Raw genomic sequence first — 19,481 nt, 5'->3', positions numbered from 1 at the left:
AGCAGATGGCAGTAAGGTTGTCAGCCTTACACGCTGGCCGCGCTTCACTCCCCAGGAAAATCATATAATTAATTCCTGGTACTCATTTCAGTTAGAGGCTGAGTACACCCCAGGGCCTAGTGTGGCCGGAAGGATTAAGTCAATTGTAAAAAATCCAATGACCTCATCAGGACTTGAACCCGCGACCTTCCGGCTTGTAGCGCTTGTAGCTTGTAGCCTTCTGATTCTGTCAATACTAATTTCATACTAGAATTCTGTACACATTTTCTTTTGTCTGATATAGGAATATCTGAAAAACAATCAAATTATAGGAGTAAATATGTTTTTTCAGATATATACAGTAATTTGTAGCAACTGAAAATGCAAGGATTATTCTCTGTAATAGCCCTGTTGCCTTACTAACTGATCATATTGCAATACAAACTGTGTAACCTACAGGTTATTTATTTCAGATACTTTATCTGAGAGAAACCACTATTCGGTAAGCATTAGCATTTGCTACTGGCAAAAATTAAAGGTTTTGAGCTTTCTCACTGAAATTTTATAATTTCTCTTGAAGAGCCAGCCTTTAATATTGTGAAAATTAAAACTGATATTTATTAAAAATGTGTTGTTCATATGTGTGAAAAGTTAGTAAGCACAAATTGGGAAAATTTTATCTAGAAGTTTGTTCAGGTTATAATTTATTTAACTGTCAAGCTGCTGAAAGTACCAGCACTTTCTAGCCCATATTGTGGGGCAGAAATACCTCTTTTCTGGTCATAAAGTTTTACTTATTAAGAACTTTCATTGAATGAACTCCTGCTTCTGGTCTTAAAAGAAATAAGCTTTTTATCATTCTTGTGTTATAATATTTGATTTATTGTTTAAATATTATGTGAAGTTTCTAGGCATCAGGCTTTCTGCTGTAATGAATTTACATGATTAAGTAACATCATAATTCCCTTTTTCCACAAATTTAGGTGGAGGAATGTTGATGGTTCTTGTTATCATAATCTTTGTCATATTTTCCCTTCCCCTCATTAATTGTAGCCTTAGGCATGTGAGTGAATGGTAGGTTTACATATCTTGTAATGTATTACACAGTCACCATAATTGTTTTTGTCAAGCCCATCACAGTGCACTCTAAGAAGTGATTCATGGTTCGCACTGCCAAGTCTTTTCCTTTTCTAATAGGGTAGTATACCTTCACAGATCTACTGTTAACATGTTAATGAATATGACATAATTATGTCCATTTATTGAGAAAGTGTCATGTGAGACCATAATGATATTTCATTTTGTCATAAGCTCAAGTTGCTGTAACCTCCATTTTCAAAACTTTGTCTGGAAGGACAATATCAGTGTTTTTTTTTTAATAAATCTTGGAATGACTTCCAAAGACCAAGCAGTTGCTGCTGAAAGCTGGATTGAACAGTTAGGCATTTTGGACACAGTTCTGTCTTTCTACTTGATCTTGGCATCACCGAGCTTGATGAGCCCAAAGAAACTCTTTGCTGGTTCGAAGAGTGAATAACGTAGTCCATCTACATCTCGTACTGAAATCTTGTCACCTGAAGCGAGATACACAGCTGCACTTGTGTGGCATGTATTGGATTTTGCCCGTCTCTGTTCGCCAGATGAATGAACTGTCATGGTGGTGCAGTGCAGAACTGGTTTGTCGTTCAGATATACACGGAAACCATTCACATCATGTTCATCCACATAGTATATCTGTCAGCAAAGAGTATATGTTTTAGATTATAATTCCATCAAAAATGTCTATAGATTATTTTATATAATTATGAAGAAACCCAGAATTAATAAATAACTCCATGATGCAGGGTCTTACACAGTTGGTAGTTATTCATCTTATCAAGAAGTTACTTCTTTTTAGTGACCTGAAGATTCACCACCATATTAAAAATGTTAATTACAAGGCCCAGTCCTTATATCCAGAACCTATTTCTGTAAGATCCATTTTAATGTTATATTATCTATCACTGAGTCTCCCAAGTGATCTGTTACCATGTGGCTTTCAAAACAAAATTTTGTATGGAAATTTATGTATCGCACATATTTTCTTCCTGTCTAATTTTGCTGTTCTTTATTTAATCACACAACATTAAGTGAAGAGCACAAACTGTATATCATGTTTTACTCTCCTATTTTACTTCATTTTTCTCAGATCCAGATATTTTCATCATTTTTTAAAAGCTTGTCTCTGGGGTTAAAAGACCACTTTAACACATACTTATCCAACAGGTAATGCAAAGTTACTGTCTTATGGAATATGATGCAGTGTATTCTGCAGATAGGTACCCTAAGTCTCATGTTGACTCTGACCCTGACAACGGATGCAGCATCAGAAAAATTGAGTAACCATCTGCAAGAATACATGGAGTTATAAATCTAGAACAGCACAGCCTGAAGATGAAGTTATTTGCTGCCTACAAGGCAACAGTTGACATGAATAATAATAAAGGAGATGACAATCATTATCACTTTCAAGGGGTGAGGCTTGGCATATTAAGGATATAAGAATTACTTCCAACGGTATATTAGTATGAATTGTTTTTATCTTCATGTGAGGGTGGAATATCCTTGACAGTACTCCTAAAATAGAGGTATTATTGATGGTAAAATCTGCCTGCAAGAGGTTAATAGGAAACAACATACTTGTGCATAAATGTAGTAGAGTCCACTGTCTCTCACACTGACAATTCCATCTTGTAGCTGGAAGAACCTGTTCATTCCTAGCTCCTGCATCCAGCTGCTCGCTGCCCAGTCTGTGAACTTACCATCTGGGTGTCGTAGTCTCCCATTACCTGTGTTGAAGATGAAATTGTAAGCCGCATTGTATGCACTGAAATTAAACTGAATTATCCAGCCAGTTATAACTTTTTTCCCAGATTCTATAATAAATTTTTTTAATATTCTATGAAAGTATATATATGCATGTATATATTCTATTCCATTTTGTTTAATCCTTTGAAGCATCAGTTTCTTGAAAACAATTTTAAAAAGTTCACTTCCTATCTCAGAGGCTGCATTTCCATTATAAAGCCTGATTTATTACTGCAGTTTAGGAAACCAATGTCTGTTTATTCTTAGAATCACAAAAAAGACATAAATAACGGTGGGCACATTTCACAATTTCTAATATTAAAGCATGCCGTACATATATATGATGTGGAATTGCTATTTAGAAAAAGGAACAAGTACAGAATTAAGGGAGTTTTATTTTGCATTTGGATATGTAAAGTAAAGCTATCCTTGTAACAGGCCGTGAAGGCCCATAGGGTTGTGAGACGTTGAGGGTCCCACATTATCTAGACAGTCGGCTCATAGCTGGCGGCAAGATTGTCAGCCTTATGCGCTGGCCGCACTTTTGATAAGTACTTGGAAAATTGAGATAGCTTTGTTTTCTCTCTCTCTTTAATACGTATGAATGGCACAGGAGCTCCTCAGAAACCATACTCATGCTTCTGCTGAGTAAAATATACTTATAAATGTGTTAGTAGTTACTATAGGATTCTGATGATTGTGTATAACACGCAGAGATATTGGGTTTTCGTACTTTATCCATCGTCCTGGTTGATCCAGTGATTGAGGCTATTTCTAAGGGACCCAACAGAATAGGTGTTTTTCCCCTCACCTGAGGACGGAAACAGATCCAGTTTCTGAAATGTTGTGTTTTTCTTAGTTCTCTTAAAACCAGGATGATGGATAAAGTCCGAAAACCCAATATATCTGTGTGTTATAAATGTGTTTTATATAAATCTCAGTTCACAAGTTAGCTACATATTCCTTTTGTTGATTATTCAGGACAATTCATTTCCCACTGAAGCTGGACAATCAGTCTACTCTATTATCAAGGAACTGATGGACTTGAATAGTTGGGCCTATATCAGTTTCTTTTTGTTCCACCCTCTAAACCAGTAAAATCTCCATCTCTCCCAAACAGAAATTATCTAGCTCTCTTGCAAAGGTACTTCCTTCTTTCAAAGACTAAATTGTCCCAGTCAGTGGAACTTGATAGAAAGTCTGTTATTTTGGACAAATAATTTTTGTGTGATAATAGATATGTTGCTGCTGATGTTTTAATAATTTTATTACTAATATTTTGTATCTAAGTATATGTTACTCTCTCGTCACCAAAATGCAGGGCAAAATCATGACATAAAGATAGGAAACAGATGTTTTGAAAATGTGACACAGTTCATATATTTTTGGAACAACGATAACAGATCGAAACCTGATTCAGGAGGAAATTAAGAGGCGATTGAACTTGGGTAATGCTTGCTACCATTTAGTCCAGAACCTTTCGTCTTCTCGTCTGTTGTCCAAAAACATAAAAATTAGTATATACAACATTATAATTTTGCCCGTGATTCTGTATGGGTGTGAAGCTTGGTCTCTAACATTAAGGGAGGAACATAGACTGAGGGTGTTTGAGAACAGGGTGTTAAGGAGAATATTTGGACTGAAGAGAGATGAAGTGACAGGAGGTTGGAGAAAACTGCATAATGAGGAATTTCATAACTTGTACTCTTCTCCAAGTATAATTGGAGGATGAGGTGGGCAGGTCATGTAGCATGAATGGGGGAGATGAGGAATGCGTATAGGATATTGGTGGGAAAACTAGAAGGAAAGAGACCACAGGGAAGACCAAGGCGTAGGTGGGTGGACAATATTAGAATGGATCTTAGAGAGATAGGATGGTATGGTATGGACTGGATAGATCTGGCTCAGGATAGGGACCAGTGGAGGGCTCTTGTGAACACAGTAATGAACCTTCGGGTTCCATAAAATGCTGGGAAATTTTTGANTCCATCTTCAGGGTAGAAGGAAAAATAATTAATCCGCAAGCGAAGAGAGCATGAGAACTGGAACTGCTTGTACAGGTTCTCACAGTCTCTTCGGTTGTGGATTATTTATTTTTCCTTCTACCCTGAAGATGGAGGCGATACATTCCTCCGAATCGTTGGTTAACACCACATCTACATGGTGCCACATCCCAGAAGACTGCTTTCTTCATAGTCACGCCACCGTGAAAAAATCAAATCTTACAAGTTTATTGATGTTCACAGTCTTCAGTGGAGGATGATACATATTCCAAATATGTGACAATGTTTATGCTACTATTAGTAATTTTGGTGACACTTTACAAGTTATGAAGGTCACTTCCTGGCCCCCTCTTCTTACCTTCATAGTGAGTGTGTCCCAACTTATAATTTGAGGTGTCACCATCATAGTGTGCTGCAGCTGTTAGTCTACTGGATCTCACTGGATGGTCATCAAGTCCTTCAAGTTGTGCTAGGTTCTTGCGCTGTGGCCTGTGCTTCTTGCGGCGCATGCGAGACTTCCCTGTATGTCCCTCTGCTGTAATTATGTCACCAGGACCTGATACTGTGGCTCCCTTTGGTGCTCGTTGCTCCTGTTTACATGGTAGAGTGGTATAGTACTTTGTTAGGCAATAAAATAAATACATGGTGTTTTACACAGATGAGATCTAGCAAGTTGGTGTAATTGTAATCAGAATAATATAGACTGTATTTGGGAGTACCCACTTTTTAGTTTACTTAACAATGCTCTGAGGAAGTAGACTACATAGTGCTGAATAACTTGATGATGGTGAATAATGGACTGGGAAGAATATAAAAGGAAGTAGTTATAGCTTAATTTAAGGTAATATTGTAACATATCTATTCAGCATCTACCTACAAGAATCATGAATTGTATTACTTCTGATAGTTTTTCAATTTGAATAAACATCTTCAAAGATGGCAGAATTCTGCTGGAACATGTACAGTATCTCTTGCACATTGCCGAGGTTGTCATCCTGATTCTGGATGATGGATTATCTGCCTCTTTCTGATTAGTCAAATCAGACTTTGTCAGGCATGAATACTGAGCCATTCTCAAAGCCAGAATACTTCAGTTACAGAAAGTATCTCTATTTTTGCATGAGCTAATTACAAACACTAGAGTCCTTCTTTAAACTAACATTAACTTTTTTAGTTTATAATGTAACAGTGCTGCCAATATACAGATCATGTAGTGCTTAACACTGATTATTATTCTTAAGTTATTTAATGACATGTTTCAGTTATTTCAAGATAGTACAATCACATGGGTACACTGAAGAGGACCATAAACACCTTAGTCTGGATAAAGAGTAATTTTAGATTTAAACATGGTACCTCCCACATATAAGAGTAGAGGGTGGCAACACTGATCTGCTTAGTATTCTTTTAATATATGTTTGATAAAACATAATTTCATGCATGTTCCTTCTGACTCCTTAGGAACCTACCATTTCCTTGTAATGAGTATAATGTCTGCAATTGAACCATATCATCATAAAGTACCTGAAAGGACCCTTTTTGCCTATATGTCATGCATGAGATGTTGTATCAAATGGTTGACACCAGTGTTTCATGTTCAGGAGTTCCCAGGTCTGAACTTTGGCTTAGAGATTAGCCACCCTATCTAAGGCTTTTCAGGTTTTCCTCAATCCCTTCAATAAAATGCTAGGAATAAATTAAAATAAACCACAACAACTTCCTTTTGCATCTTTTCCAGTTGTTCATTCATGATCATCCAAAGTTTAAGTATACATCATACCCTTATTCAGTTTCTGAGCCTTGGGGATACAGAGGTAAGCTCCACTCATCGTAGACTTCTATATTTAGGTGAAAGGGAGTGGAAAGCAGCATGTTCTGAATTTTATATCCCATCAGGCATACATTGTATGCTGGTGGTCTAAAACAATACTTAACACTGGTTCATTTGGAGTCATACTGACATGATGGAAGCAGTCATAAATTATGTCAAGGTACTGTTTCTGGTGGTGGGCACGCACTAGCTTGGTTGAGGACATTGGATTTTTTTCAATTGACCTAATCCTATTGGTAGGCCCTGGGGTTTACTCAGTCTCTAACAGAAATGAGTACCAGAAATTAACTAAATAATTTTCCTGGGGAGTAAAGCGCGGCTGGGGCGTAAGGCTGATAACCTTACCGCCATCTTTGAGCCGTTGTCTAGATAGTGTGGGACCCTCAACGTCTTAGAACCCTATGGGCCTTCACGGCCTGTTACAGGGATAGCTTTACTTTCTTTACTTATTGTTTCTAGCAGAGCATTCCTTACCAGTGTGTTACAAACCTATTCAATGACACTTAAGAAATGAGAAAATTTTCCAAATAATATTCCAAGGAGTCAAAATCTGGTAGCCTTGGATATATCCGGTCATGTTACTAACTCCTTTACTGCTACTGCTATAGCTGACAGCTGCACACACCTGGTACACCCTAACAACTGTCTCTCCATCAGGAAGTTTCTGTTGTTGGGGGTGCAGTGTGAGCGCTGCAGCTGGTGGTGGTGATGGTGGTGGCAACAGGGTATCACTGGAGTCTGTCTGCATGACCCGTGATACTCGTGAGATGATAGGTCCTGGTGCGCCAGTAGTTGTTTTTTGTGACCGGTCACGATACCTTCGGTATACTGGTGCATCACTGTATTGTGGACTTCCTACATACTTCTTCTGTTGTGACTTGGATGACCACAGTGAACTGACTCTGGACAAAAATGTAATAAGTGTTACAAATGAAGATTATTTTTTTCTGTGATGTGGTGTCAGTAAATATGTACCAGCTTACATGACGTAAACCTCAAATCTAGCACAGTTATCCTCTCTGGGGAGGCTGCAATTACACTGCATGACATGTTTTAGCAAAAGGTTGTATTTGAGAACTGAAACTGAAGGGTCTGAAGAAAAGCTTTCTGAATGGTGATAACAGGATAATCCCCTTTGGGATGACTTTCATACCACATTTCATGAAAATTAGCGTGTTATGTTCTGAAGTCAAAGTGGGGTCAGTGATATCACCCTGGAAGACTTTCCTATATTGAAATTAGATTAAAAGCATAAAGGATATTGCTCGTAGAAATATTACTTAAATTAGCCACAAGAATAAAGACAATACAGGCAGTATATGAAAGCCAGCGGAGAGTCAGAGGAATGCTGGTTCTTTCCTTCCAACATATAGGCCTAACACAATGTTTCATCCTTGAATGTGTTTATCATCTCAGTTCACATGCTTCAGTGATACACCCAAAGTAATATTTTTGGTGTACTGAAAAAGAAAGTTAATCATAAATTGTCAAAATGAGATGCATGTATCATAACACTCACCTTATCAATAGAACTAAATATAAATTGGGTTATAGCTCTAACCATAATATTTAGTGACATAAGGAAATACTCGTAGCACAAATGGGGGAGACAAGGAATGCATATAAGAAAGCCAGAAGGAAAGAGACCACTGGGAAGACCAAGGCATAGGTCAGTGGACAATATTAAAATGGATCTTAGAGAGATATGATGGGCTGGTATGGATTGGATTGATCTGACTCAAAATAGGGACCAGTGGCTCTTGTGAACATGGTAATGAACCTTTGGGTTCCATAAAATGTTTGGAAATTCTTAAGTAGCCGCAGAATTGGCGGCTCCTCCAGAAGGACTCAGCTCAATGAGTAAATAAGTAAGTAAGGAAATACTAATTTAAATACATTACTTATATTTCATAAATATCTAATACTGTTTCTTATTCTCCTGAAAAGTGGTGTTCAGTGAGTTAACCCTTTTCTCTGTAACCCCAGAGATATGTTAATGTCAGTATGACTGATAAACTAAGTCTCTGGAAATTGAACTAGAACTTTAAACATCAATGATGTTAAAGCCAATTATTTTCATCATCTTGGTCTTCAACAGGCATTTCTACCGAAATTCAACATGGTATTACATATTTACCCATCCCAGCTAAATTTCCAGCCAACAGTACTATTTTACATTTATCTACCCTTACAATAATACAACGTACTCTGTGTGTATCCCTGTTGTGTATTATTACCCTTTCATCCAGTATTTCATATCTCTGGCACTATGACGTTCTCCTTAATATTTTCCTTTTTAATATTTGCAATTTCTCTTCTTACTTCAGGGTAACAGAATCTTTTTCACAACTATACAGATCCAGCTGTGGGGCACGCGGTAGCGTAGTTGGTTGAGGCGCTATGCTACAAGCCAGAAGGTCGCGGGTTCAAGTCCCGATGAGGTCATTGGATTTTTTTCAATTGACCTAACCCTTCCAGCCGCACTATGGCCCTGTGGTTGACTCAGCCTCTAACAGAAATGAGTACCAGGAATTAATTAAATAATTTTCCTAGGGAGTAAAGCGCGGCCGGCGCGTAAGGCCGACAACCTTATCGCCATCTATGAGCCGATTGTCTAGATAATGCGGGAACCTCAACATTTCACAACCCTATGGGCCTTCACGGCCTGTTACAGGGATAGCTTTACCTTTTACTTACAGATCCAGGTAATATTACTCTGTATTATATATAAAAGAATATTACTGCATTACATGAAATATTACCTAAATAATATTGTATACATACTGTATAAACATGTGTTACAGTAAATGTGAATAAAACGGTGATTGTTTACAATAACCTGTAATTACATAGAATTACCAAAAACAATGGCAACAGTGATAAATCTTCTAGGTTTATTCATCACTGTGTCGAATCCGGACTGCCTCTGCCTGCATCTAGAGTAAAATGTAACTCTGTTTTCAAATATTGATTTTAATTTCAAATTAATTGGAAGCAGAGTTCGACAACATGCCTGTTGGTCAGTGCTGTATCAAAGTGCAAAAAGTTTGTTGCTGATATCACAAAATCATGAAGGAACTGTAGAAGTATTTCGTCAGAATGGCATGAGAGTAACTTACCTGTGATAGCTTTTGATAGGATTCTCTGTACTTCCCCAGTCCAGGGAAGTGTCTTTTGGCTCGTTCTTGCCGCCACTGGACACAAGGGACTCATAAAGTCTCAGCCCCTCGCTATTATTGTTTTGATGCTTGAAATCCACGCCATAGCTTTCCGAAATAATGGGCAACACCGAAGAATGGATCTCCCTCTTGGATCGTTCTGTGGAGAGATCAATGCGGTGAGGTGCATGGAAGACCTTACGAGTTAGAAGGCTGACGTTTTCATCACCAAAGCTCACCAGAGTCCATTTTTGATACAGTTCAGAGGACTGCAGTGAATTTATATATGATTAATTCTAATATCATTCTATGTCATTCTTCATCTCCCATCTTGCCTCTCACCATGAAGTTTTCCACACAGATTCCTTTGTTCTTTTCTTATGTCCATGCATATATGCTTGGCCGGGATAGCTCAGTCAGTATAGTAACAGGCTACGGGCTGGACGGCCGGGGTTCGATTCCAGGCAAGATCAAGAGATTTTTCTCTATTCCACAAAGTCTAGACCGGCTTTGAGGCCCACGCAGCCTCCTATCCAATGGATACCGGGTGGGGGTGCTCCTTTGCCGCGGGTAATGCGGCTGGGGCGTGAAGCTGACCACTCTCCTCCAACTAATACCGAGGTCAAGAATGATGGAACTAATTTCCCCTCCCCCATACGTCTTCATGGCGTGGTGCTTAATTAAGCACAGGGACAACTTTACCTTTTAAGAGTGTATATATTAAGAACACCACAGTTCTCTTTATTCCGAGCTGGAATATCACTTACGCCCAAAACAACGTCATCAGACATTTGTTTTTAAATACCTGTTCTCTCAAAACGAAAGACAAGTTTTGCTCGCATGCAAAATAATGCACGGGCCATATGCAGAAAAGAAAAATCTATTCCTCCTGCCGGGGGTCGACCTCAGGCCGTCCATCCCGTCGCTATACGTACCTTGGTGTCCCAGCCCCGTGTACTATTTGGGTATTAGTATTATTTTAATTAGTCTAAATCAGCGATCCAGTAATTTAACAATGCGTTCCAAAACCTAAGCAAGCTGTTGGTCGTGATGGAAAGAGCTGGAATGAAGTTTTAGAGTGGATTTAATTAATCTGAGTCAGTGATCCCATTATTGGCCGTTAGCCTGCTGGGTTTATTTTGTGTCATCTGAGTATGGGAAGAGGTGAAAGAACCAGTTCACTGACGCGCTCAGAAACCTGAGCAAGCTCATTGGTCCTACAGTTCATGGCATCCTGTTGTATCGTGTGGATCTGACTTTGCGTTCCACTCCTTGCCGTCTACTTGCAACTTCCGTTAATTTTCACTTGTCTTCTTCTCTTAATTGTATATCACTATATGTTTCGGCCTAATTGGCCATCAAAGAAAAATCAATAAACCAACAAAACCGCAAGTAACAGCAGACTAGACCACGCCATAGTTCAAGCGGTTAGTCGCCGGCTTCCCAGCATGGCGGCCCAGGTTAGAGCCCAGGTCATATCATGTGGGACTTGTGGTGGACAAAGTGGCGCTGGACAGGTTTTCTCCCAGTACTTTGTTTTCCCCTGCCACTTCTCATTCCACCGACTGCTTCACTCCGGTCACCATTATAATCCGGGGCTGGTACATTAGGCCAACTAGTGGCTGACGTACCAAGTGGACTCAGTCTCACACCACCCGAAGAAAATAAAAAATCAGATATGTAGAGACAGAATATACATAAACATGTACCTTAAAATAAAACTATAATACAAATAACCCGTCACATATTACAGATAAGACAAACATGCGCATGGCAACAGCATGATAACCCACATAACCTAGAATAGTCCGGGGCATTTACACACACAAAAACAAGCAGAATAACACTATAGCAGACCAGCAGATTCCTTCATTACAACCTGTACACCTGATTATGGCCAATTGGGCCGAAACATGTAGTGATATACAATAAACAGAGGAAGACGAGTGAGTGCACATAGACGGTAAGAAGTGCAACACAAAAGTCAGATTATTGGTCCTAGTTTTTATTATTAATCTTAGTGGGGTGAGACTGAGTCCACTTGGTACTGCGGCCACTACTGGCCTACTCTACCAGCCACAAATGATAGATGATGGTGACTGTGGAGCAATTGGTACAATGAAGATTGGCAGGAGAAAACGAAGTACTCGGAGAAAACCTGCCCCAGCGCCACTTTGTCCACCACAAATCCCACATGACCAGACCCGGGCCGCCGCTGTGGGAAGCCAGCGACTAACCGCGTGAGCTATGGCGCGGCCTCTGGCCCTAGGTTAGTACTATAGGAAAGGCACGTGTATCTTACCGGCTGAACCGGATGTGAGGTCTTCCTGATGCTCAAGCTTCTCGTGGCTGTGCTTGTGTCTGTCCTCGCTGACTGTGTTCAAATGTTGTTTCTTGCCGTGTGTTGGACTACTTGGCATCTTATCCTCTAAGGAATAGTCAATGTCGTAGTCATCACTATCACCACCACCACCACCATCATCATCATCGTCGTCGTCGTCATCTGAGGCTGCTTCCTCAGCGTACACCTAGACCAATTATTATCTATTAACATTAAAACAATAAGAAAACGTCCTGAACTGCACACAATTTGTAGCTGTGTTCAGTATTGCTAACAGCCACTGTAGATGAAAATATTTCCAGTTTCAGCATTCAGGTAAATTTCATGCAGTGTTTGCACGAAATACATATAATGAAGACATAATGGAAAGCTCATGTTTGTACATATGTACCTCTGCATATTTATCTTATAAACTATATTTAACGAATCTAGAGTAAATTTGGTATTGGAGGCCTAGTTAGTCACAGTAGCCGCGCGGTCTAAGGCATGAACTGCCTTCGCTCGCTCGGACGCAGGGATCGTGGGTTCGAATCCCACTCAGGGCATGGATGTTTGGTGTGTGTATGCGTTTATTCTGTGTTTAGGTAGAGGCCTTGAGACAAACTGATCACTCGTCCAAGGAGTCCTACCTTCTGTGGAAAATGATTTCGGAACTGATTAAGAGGCCAGGGCCCTGAATGGGTTGAAGAGCCATTAAAAAAAATTTTTTGGAGGTCTACACCAAAGGTTGTCTGCCGAATTTTGTTTTGATTCGTATCGAGGTAGTTCAGCTACTAAAGTGATTTCGTATGCGAAATCAGCTGTTGATGCCATATTTAAACCGAGAACCTTGTGATGACTCACGTAATCATTGAGTCATGGAAGTAGAATGATGTACTGATCTTAAACATTTCCCCTAATTTAATGTCGCGACCTTAAAAGGAAGGTCAAACATTCGTGTCAAACGAAAGGGCATTAGTACAGTACCATGACTGACAAATTTCGCATTGTGCTTGCAAAAGCTCCAAAATGCAATTATCCGTGTACATCACGTGCAGATACGTCAGTTATTAAAACTGTAAAGATGACCATGAACTTCAATAAGCAGATACCAGCAACCGAAATGACGAGTTTCAGAACTTCGAAATAAAGACTTTTAGAACTTCTGAAATGAACAAATATTATAAGTTACAGAATCAATAAATAAGCACTCTTCATTTGCTAACACAAAGACAATAATTTATTTTCCTCAAGCACACAACTAATAAACTGATATGTTTATCAATAACTTTGTATTAATAGCCCTTCCCCTTCCTTTCTTGCTATCTATTGTGACGTATTGCGCTATGCAGGACACCCGCTCCCCCGCCAGCGGTGACGTAACAACAACGGAGCGCTGTCGCTGCTACGGTAAAAGGCCAGTGAACACTCCGCCACCCTCCCCCGCGGTGACGTAATAGCACTTCCCACTGTGACGCAACAGGGGACTAGGCCGGTAACACGAGGCAACAGGGAACGGTATAAAAAGCCGGCTGAGCAGTATGTGAGCCAGAATGTGCGATCAGGAGTGACACAATGTGGAACGGGAAGTCGCCGAGTGCAGTTGAAGTGTAGCAGACGCCGAGAGCAGGAGAAGTATTTGTGATACTGCAGATGGCAATAATCGTGTAATTGTGAATTGTATAAGTGTAAGAACGAATGTGCAATAAATTCCCTAGATCCAAGACGACGTGAAGTTACTTGTCGCGTTATACACCCAACACGTGACACTATCTTTCCTGCTTCATTTCCAATCCAAATTTCTTTCTAAAGTGTTGCGTTATGAAATCGTTTGATCAGTGACGAAGTTTTTTTCCCCCTGATCAATAAAGTTCAATTTTAAATGTCTGTTTATAACTTGTAAAGCATTAATCGGTATAGCAACTAGGTTAAGGGCTAGCCGACTGAGGGATCGGTTTCGATTCCCGGCAGAAGTAAAGGAGTTCTCTTCTCTGCAGTGTCCACATCTTCACTGGGGCCCAGTTAACCTCCTGTCCGACGAGTACTGGGACATATTTCTCCCGGGGGTGAAGCGGCCGGAGTGTAAAGCTGGCAACTGATTTACGTCTAATGCACTGAACGGCTATATTTCCGCTCCCATCTGTTTTCATGGTGCGTGCCTAATTAATCACAGGAACAAATTTGTCTCTCTACCTTTACTTGTACTATCTGTCTATCTATGGCACTTTTTGGGCATTGGCCGCTTTTCAGCTTCTTGGTAGGACTCCTTGGACGGGGGATCAGCCCTTCGCAATGCCTCTAGCTTCATACAGAATAGCACAAACAGACTAAACGCACACAGACATTCATGCCTTGAGTGGGATTAGAACCTACGATCCCAATGTTCGAGCGAGCGAAGATAGTTCATGCCTTAGACCACGCGGCCACTGTGACAGGCTCTAGAATGTACCCCCAGTACTAAATTTAATCGTAAACTGAAAGCTGAATCATGCAAATCAATGGATACAAGCTGTTCCCGCCACCATAGAGCGTCAGTTCCTTCTGAAAAATGAAGCCTGTTAGGAGCAGCACATGTGCACACCCATTTAATTTCGAGGGCTCATTTTATAGTGTACACTGCGTGCAGTTCTGCTACAGCGATCTTGAACACAAGGACAGATGCCCTCTTTTCAGTGTTCAAATTAGGTTTCCCTTTTTTTTTTCTGTTTCATTGAGTCTTGCGAAAAGGCAAGCATGGCCTTCGGAAGGGTGGGCAACCCCCGCGTGTTACATATGCCCGCATTTTGTAGGCGGCTTACAGCACTTTACGGAAAATTTAGGTCAGTAGCACGAAGGTCAAGCGAGTTCTAACCACTTGCTCCTTGCTACCTTTCTCCCTCCCACAGCTCCTTGCATGGTTCGTTAGCATTCTCACTTATGTACAGCAGCCTCCAGTATTTCTGTACGGCGCTGAGCTTCGATGTGTAGCAGTTGTCTTCGGTTAGTATCAGTCTTACGGAAAGAGAACATGAAAATGTACAGATTGGTTTCACAGGCCTTAGGATAAAGAGGTTCTTGTGAGCAGGGTAATGAGCAGGGCCCGGATTTTGATGACATGTCATCTTTTTTTTTTCATTGTATCCTACGCGATGCTCTTAAATATATAAATCTCGGATATGAGCTGCTGGTTACAGAAATGTAAATTTTATGCGTGATTTTTTTGTCATTTTTTGACATTTTTAGTTTTAAGGTCATTTTTTCATTTTGGGGGTAATTTTGGGGTAAATTTTTTTACCTTTAAGGGTATTTCTTGTCATTTTTGGCCATTTTAGGGATTTTTTAAAATATGTTTTCTGAAATGTGAATAACATGGAAGCGAAGTGTTCTTTCTTTTCTCCTTTGGGTCATTTTTCTGGATTTTTCTGTCATTTTTTGAATACTTTCAGGTCATCAAAATCCGGGCCCTGCATATTAGATTTTTGGGTCATATTTTAGGTCAATTTTTTAAATATTTTCATGTCATCAAAATCCGGGTCCTGGTAATGAGCCTTTGGATTCCAAGTAGTGGATAATTTCTTCACCAGCTGCGCAACTATTCAATGATTCTCACAATGAACAACGATTATTTGCCTAAACAGTATTAACTGACTCGTCTTTGGAATGGAGAAGCGGTGTGTTTACTGTGGCGTATAAATTGCATTCTTAAATGTTAGTTGTGTAAAATTCTTACGTCAAAGGGTATAAAATCCATAAATCAACTACCAAGGTAGCGAGCTTCATCCTTTGTATCGACTGAGTTACTGAAGCACTCTTTACACAGCCAACGGTTGCTCGGTCATGACTCTGGGGTACACATGCTATTTTCGGTAAGACCTCCAACAGTGGCGACCTTCCACAACATAATCACTTGCGAGGGCGGACTCGCGCCTCACCAGCACCTCAAATGGAAAAAGTGCTCAAGTCCACTTATGAATTTTCTATAAAATGCGACGCTTTCGACGAGGTTGTTTGACTTCGGGTTGTTCAGCATTGAACTGAAACTTCTTGCTGCCATGTTTCGTGTAAATTGCTGCAATTTCTGCCATTCCCACGGCCAGCTTTCTAGTCACTTTACATCAAAACTGACTTCGAACGGTGCACGTGGTAGAGTAGTTAGTTGAGGCACTATGCTACAAGCCGGAAGGAATTCTGAGAATTATTACTATCTTACTGCAACGGCGAGCAACTTTCTTTCTTTCTTTCTTTCGTTATTTACTTCTTTCCTTCCCCCTCCCTTCTTTCTGTACTAATAGGCATATGCCCGAAAGCCAGTCTGGGCTAAGCTAAATGACAGTAAAATTCGTATTTTATTATCTATATTATACTCTCATTTCGGAAAAGCTATTAACACTAGGTCTAATACTACGAAAAATGAGAATATTATCACGTGTATGCTGACTACAGACGGAAATTGGATTTATTGAACACTTGCAGAACGTAACTATAGCGCGATCGCCAATTCACACGCTCTAGATCTTCTTAGTTTCCTGTGTCTTCACAGACTGTCGCCTGGTAACGGCTTGCAACGCCGTAGCTTCCTCATCTTCCGTGTTCACATCCTTGCTGGCTGGCGAATGTCTCACAACTCACTAAATTCTAGACATGTTCTGCTTATAACACGTCGGCACATACCGCATAGAAAACATTTCTCCAAACAGTTCTTCTGTTGCATCACGTGGCTATCACTCGGTCTGCTTAGAGAACACTATTCGTGTGTTGCTGTTTACGGCCACTACCTAGCAACAGCCGTTGTTTACAGGGTCATTACTTAACAACGGGTCCACATGCTATAATATTTTGCCTATTTGTAAGCCTATGTTTGTACATTTTCGTACAAGAAAACATAAATTGTACCCAATGTCAGTGGCATGTACTTCTGAAGATGCTGTATAACCGATAGGAAGCAACTTTCGGTGCATTCGTAAACTTTCTATTGTTGACCTTCAAATACCAAATTTAACCGAAATAACTTCACCCCTTCGAAGTTGTAACATGCAAATAGACACGTTTGCACTTTGTGGAAAGAATGCATGTTAAGTTCATCAGCGAGCAACGGTCCTGCTGTCCTCTCATTACGCCCGTATTTCAGGGGTTCTTCACAAATCCTGTAATTAAACTAAGACGTGGAGAAACCACACCATTAACATGATAACATAAATCAAAGACCCGTAACATATCTATGTCTCGGGGAATAACTAGTTTGATTTGCGTAACTGTGTTAAGGCAGTTGACTATTCGTGGGCGATCAGTAAATTAAATCTGTAATGGTATCAGCAATATAATTAGTTTAGCGTGTCGAAATACTGTTTGCCTCAGTTTGCACTGCTCGACGTGCATCCATTTACGTAGAAAATTGCAAATTTAATTTGATCCTGTCCATTGTTTATGGGTATGAAAACTGCTCTCTGAGTCCAAGGTAAGGGGGTAGACAGACTAGAAAGTTTCTTCTGGGATGTGACGCCAGGTAGTCTGGTAGAAAGTTACCGGCCTTTGAGAGAAAAATTTTTCTACCAAACTATACTGCTTCAGATCCCAGAAGACAAAGAGTAACCTTCATGTTCACAGCCGTGAAAACCTCAGGATCTTGCAGCCTGACATGTTTGGAAATGAAATCATGAGGGTACTATTTAAGCCCAAGGGAGAAAACAGAATGAAAATAAAAACTACACCACCAATTTCAGGGTTAATGTACAATTCACGTATCCCTGTCAGGAGGTTAAGAGGGATCGGACCTCGGAAATACAACGAATACAAAGTTTTTATTCCTCTGTTTCTATGATTTTCACTCACTGGCGGTGACCATGACGTCAAACGCTACTTCACATGTAATTTGCAGTTTACTGCAAATAAAAGGAAACACAGGATATAGCAGACTGGACTGCACAGGGGCAATCAATCCGCCACTATTCGTACATTCATAATTGTAATCAGATTTGACACTTTACCGTCTATTAATACCGTGACGGAATGATCCATTGCTAGGCAACGGGTCGCTAAACACATTCTAGCGGCAACGAACACGCAAGCAACAATAGAAGACCTACCGTTTCTATGCAACGGCAACGTAAACACAATTCTATAACAATAGAGAAATTGCTGGGAAAAAGTGTTTTCTGTGGAGTCCGTACAGAAGAATTATACCTCCAACGTAGCCCTGCGAGTCGTAGGAGGCGACGAAAATAGAACCCACTGGGCCACCCTATTCCTGGGGAATATAAATACGGGGACCTCGCCCTCCAGGTTGGTGGAGTCTCGAATTTAAGACAGTAAAACATGGTTATGGTCCCTCAGGACTCGGACCCTATAATGACTGGCGAGGGCCTGCAGCAATTGTAAACGACAGATCTATCTTCTCTTCAGAGAGGATGTTACATAAGGACTATAACTGCAAGTGTTCAGTTGAAAAACTTACTGGTCGTGTGTCTCATGGAGCTTGGCGCCAAGACGAACTGACTGGAGGTAAACCGCCAGTTGTAAAGTAATTCTGGCATTGAATCTGACTCTGAGAGTTCAGGTGAGATTGCAAGGACGAGAATGGAGTGTCCTAGTGATTTTTTAAATGGGTAGATTAGCGATAGTGCTATAATTGATTGTACCCGTAATTGTGAAGAAGTGCAAATAAATCCAATCATCTAATCCGGAACCCATTATTATTAGTCACGCTAACCCGGAATACGTGACAATACCCTTATGTCTGTCTGTCTACGTCATTTCGTATAGTGTGCCTTACCTCTTCTCTACAACTGGGCAAGAACACCCAAAGAGGCAAGATATTCCAGCAACCGTAACAATACGAGATATTTTGCCGTACTGTACTGAAATTATATTTGTATGAGTTTTGAAAATAATTTTTAATTATCAAAATAACCGTAAATGATTTAAAACATAAGATTTCAAATTGTTTTCATATGTTTTGATGTTTTTGTATAAAATTATCAAAGTCAAACGTACAACATTTGATAGGAATCGTATTGGTTTTGTTTGAACAGTTAATTTTCTATGCCAATATGAGAATATGAGTTGTACAAAAAAATTAGATCCCTGGGACTGATAGGTCTAGAAACAGAAACTTAACATTCGTCGCACCTTTTACCGCGCCAGATACCATAACCCATTCCACGCTACAAAGTAAATATTTTGTTTGGAATCGCCGAATCGTTTAGTCTGGATTTATATTGTGCTTGAGACGGTGTGAAATAAATTTGTCCAGTCACCTACAAGGAGCAAAAACCACGTCAATCTTAGTGACCCTTGAAACTAAAGATTACATAATGTCTTGTGCAGGATTAATCCTCACAGATGTATGTGAAAGATGACTTGTTGAA

The 19,481-nt window shown here is 40.0% G+C and overlaps 1 protein-coding gene across 1 annotated transcript in view; it reads right to left on the bottom strand.

Moving 5' to 3' along the window:
- Positions 1-840: 840 nt before the first annotated feature.
- The window catches only part of LOC111864799, a 66,327-nt gene continuing 47,686 nt past the window's right edge, over positions 841-19,481 (bottom strand). The window contains exons 3-8 of the mRNA XM_023852311.2: positions 12,121-12,346; positions 9,780-9,978; positions 7,286-7,562; positions 5,188-5,419; positions 2,659-2,807; positions 841-1,713 (exon numbers count right to left, since the gene is read on the bottom strand). Coding sequence (XP_023708079.1) covers positions 1,447-1,713; positions 2,659-2,807; positions 5,188-5,419; positions 7,286-7,562; positions 9,780-9,978; positions 12,121-12,346 — 1,350 coding nt within the window. The 3' untranslated portion in view covers positions 841-1,446. The remainder of the gene's footprint in view (positions 1,714-2,658; positions 2,808-5,187; positions 5,420-7,285; positions 7,563-9,779; positions 9,979-12,120; positions 12,347-19,481) is intronic.

Source organism: Cryptotermes secundus, unplaced genomic scaffold, assembly GCF_002891405.2.
Source record: "Cryptotermes secundus unplaced genomic scaffold, Csec_1.0 scaffold1278, whole genome shotgun sequence".
Classification (NCBI taxonomy): Eukaryota; Metazoa; Arthropoda; class Insecta; order Blattodea; family Kalotermitidae; genus Cryptotermes; species Cryptotermes secundus.
The sequence above is the reverse complement of the archived record's forward strand: the minus strand, read 5'-3'. Positions and strand labels throughout refer to the sequence as shown.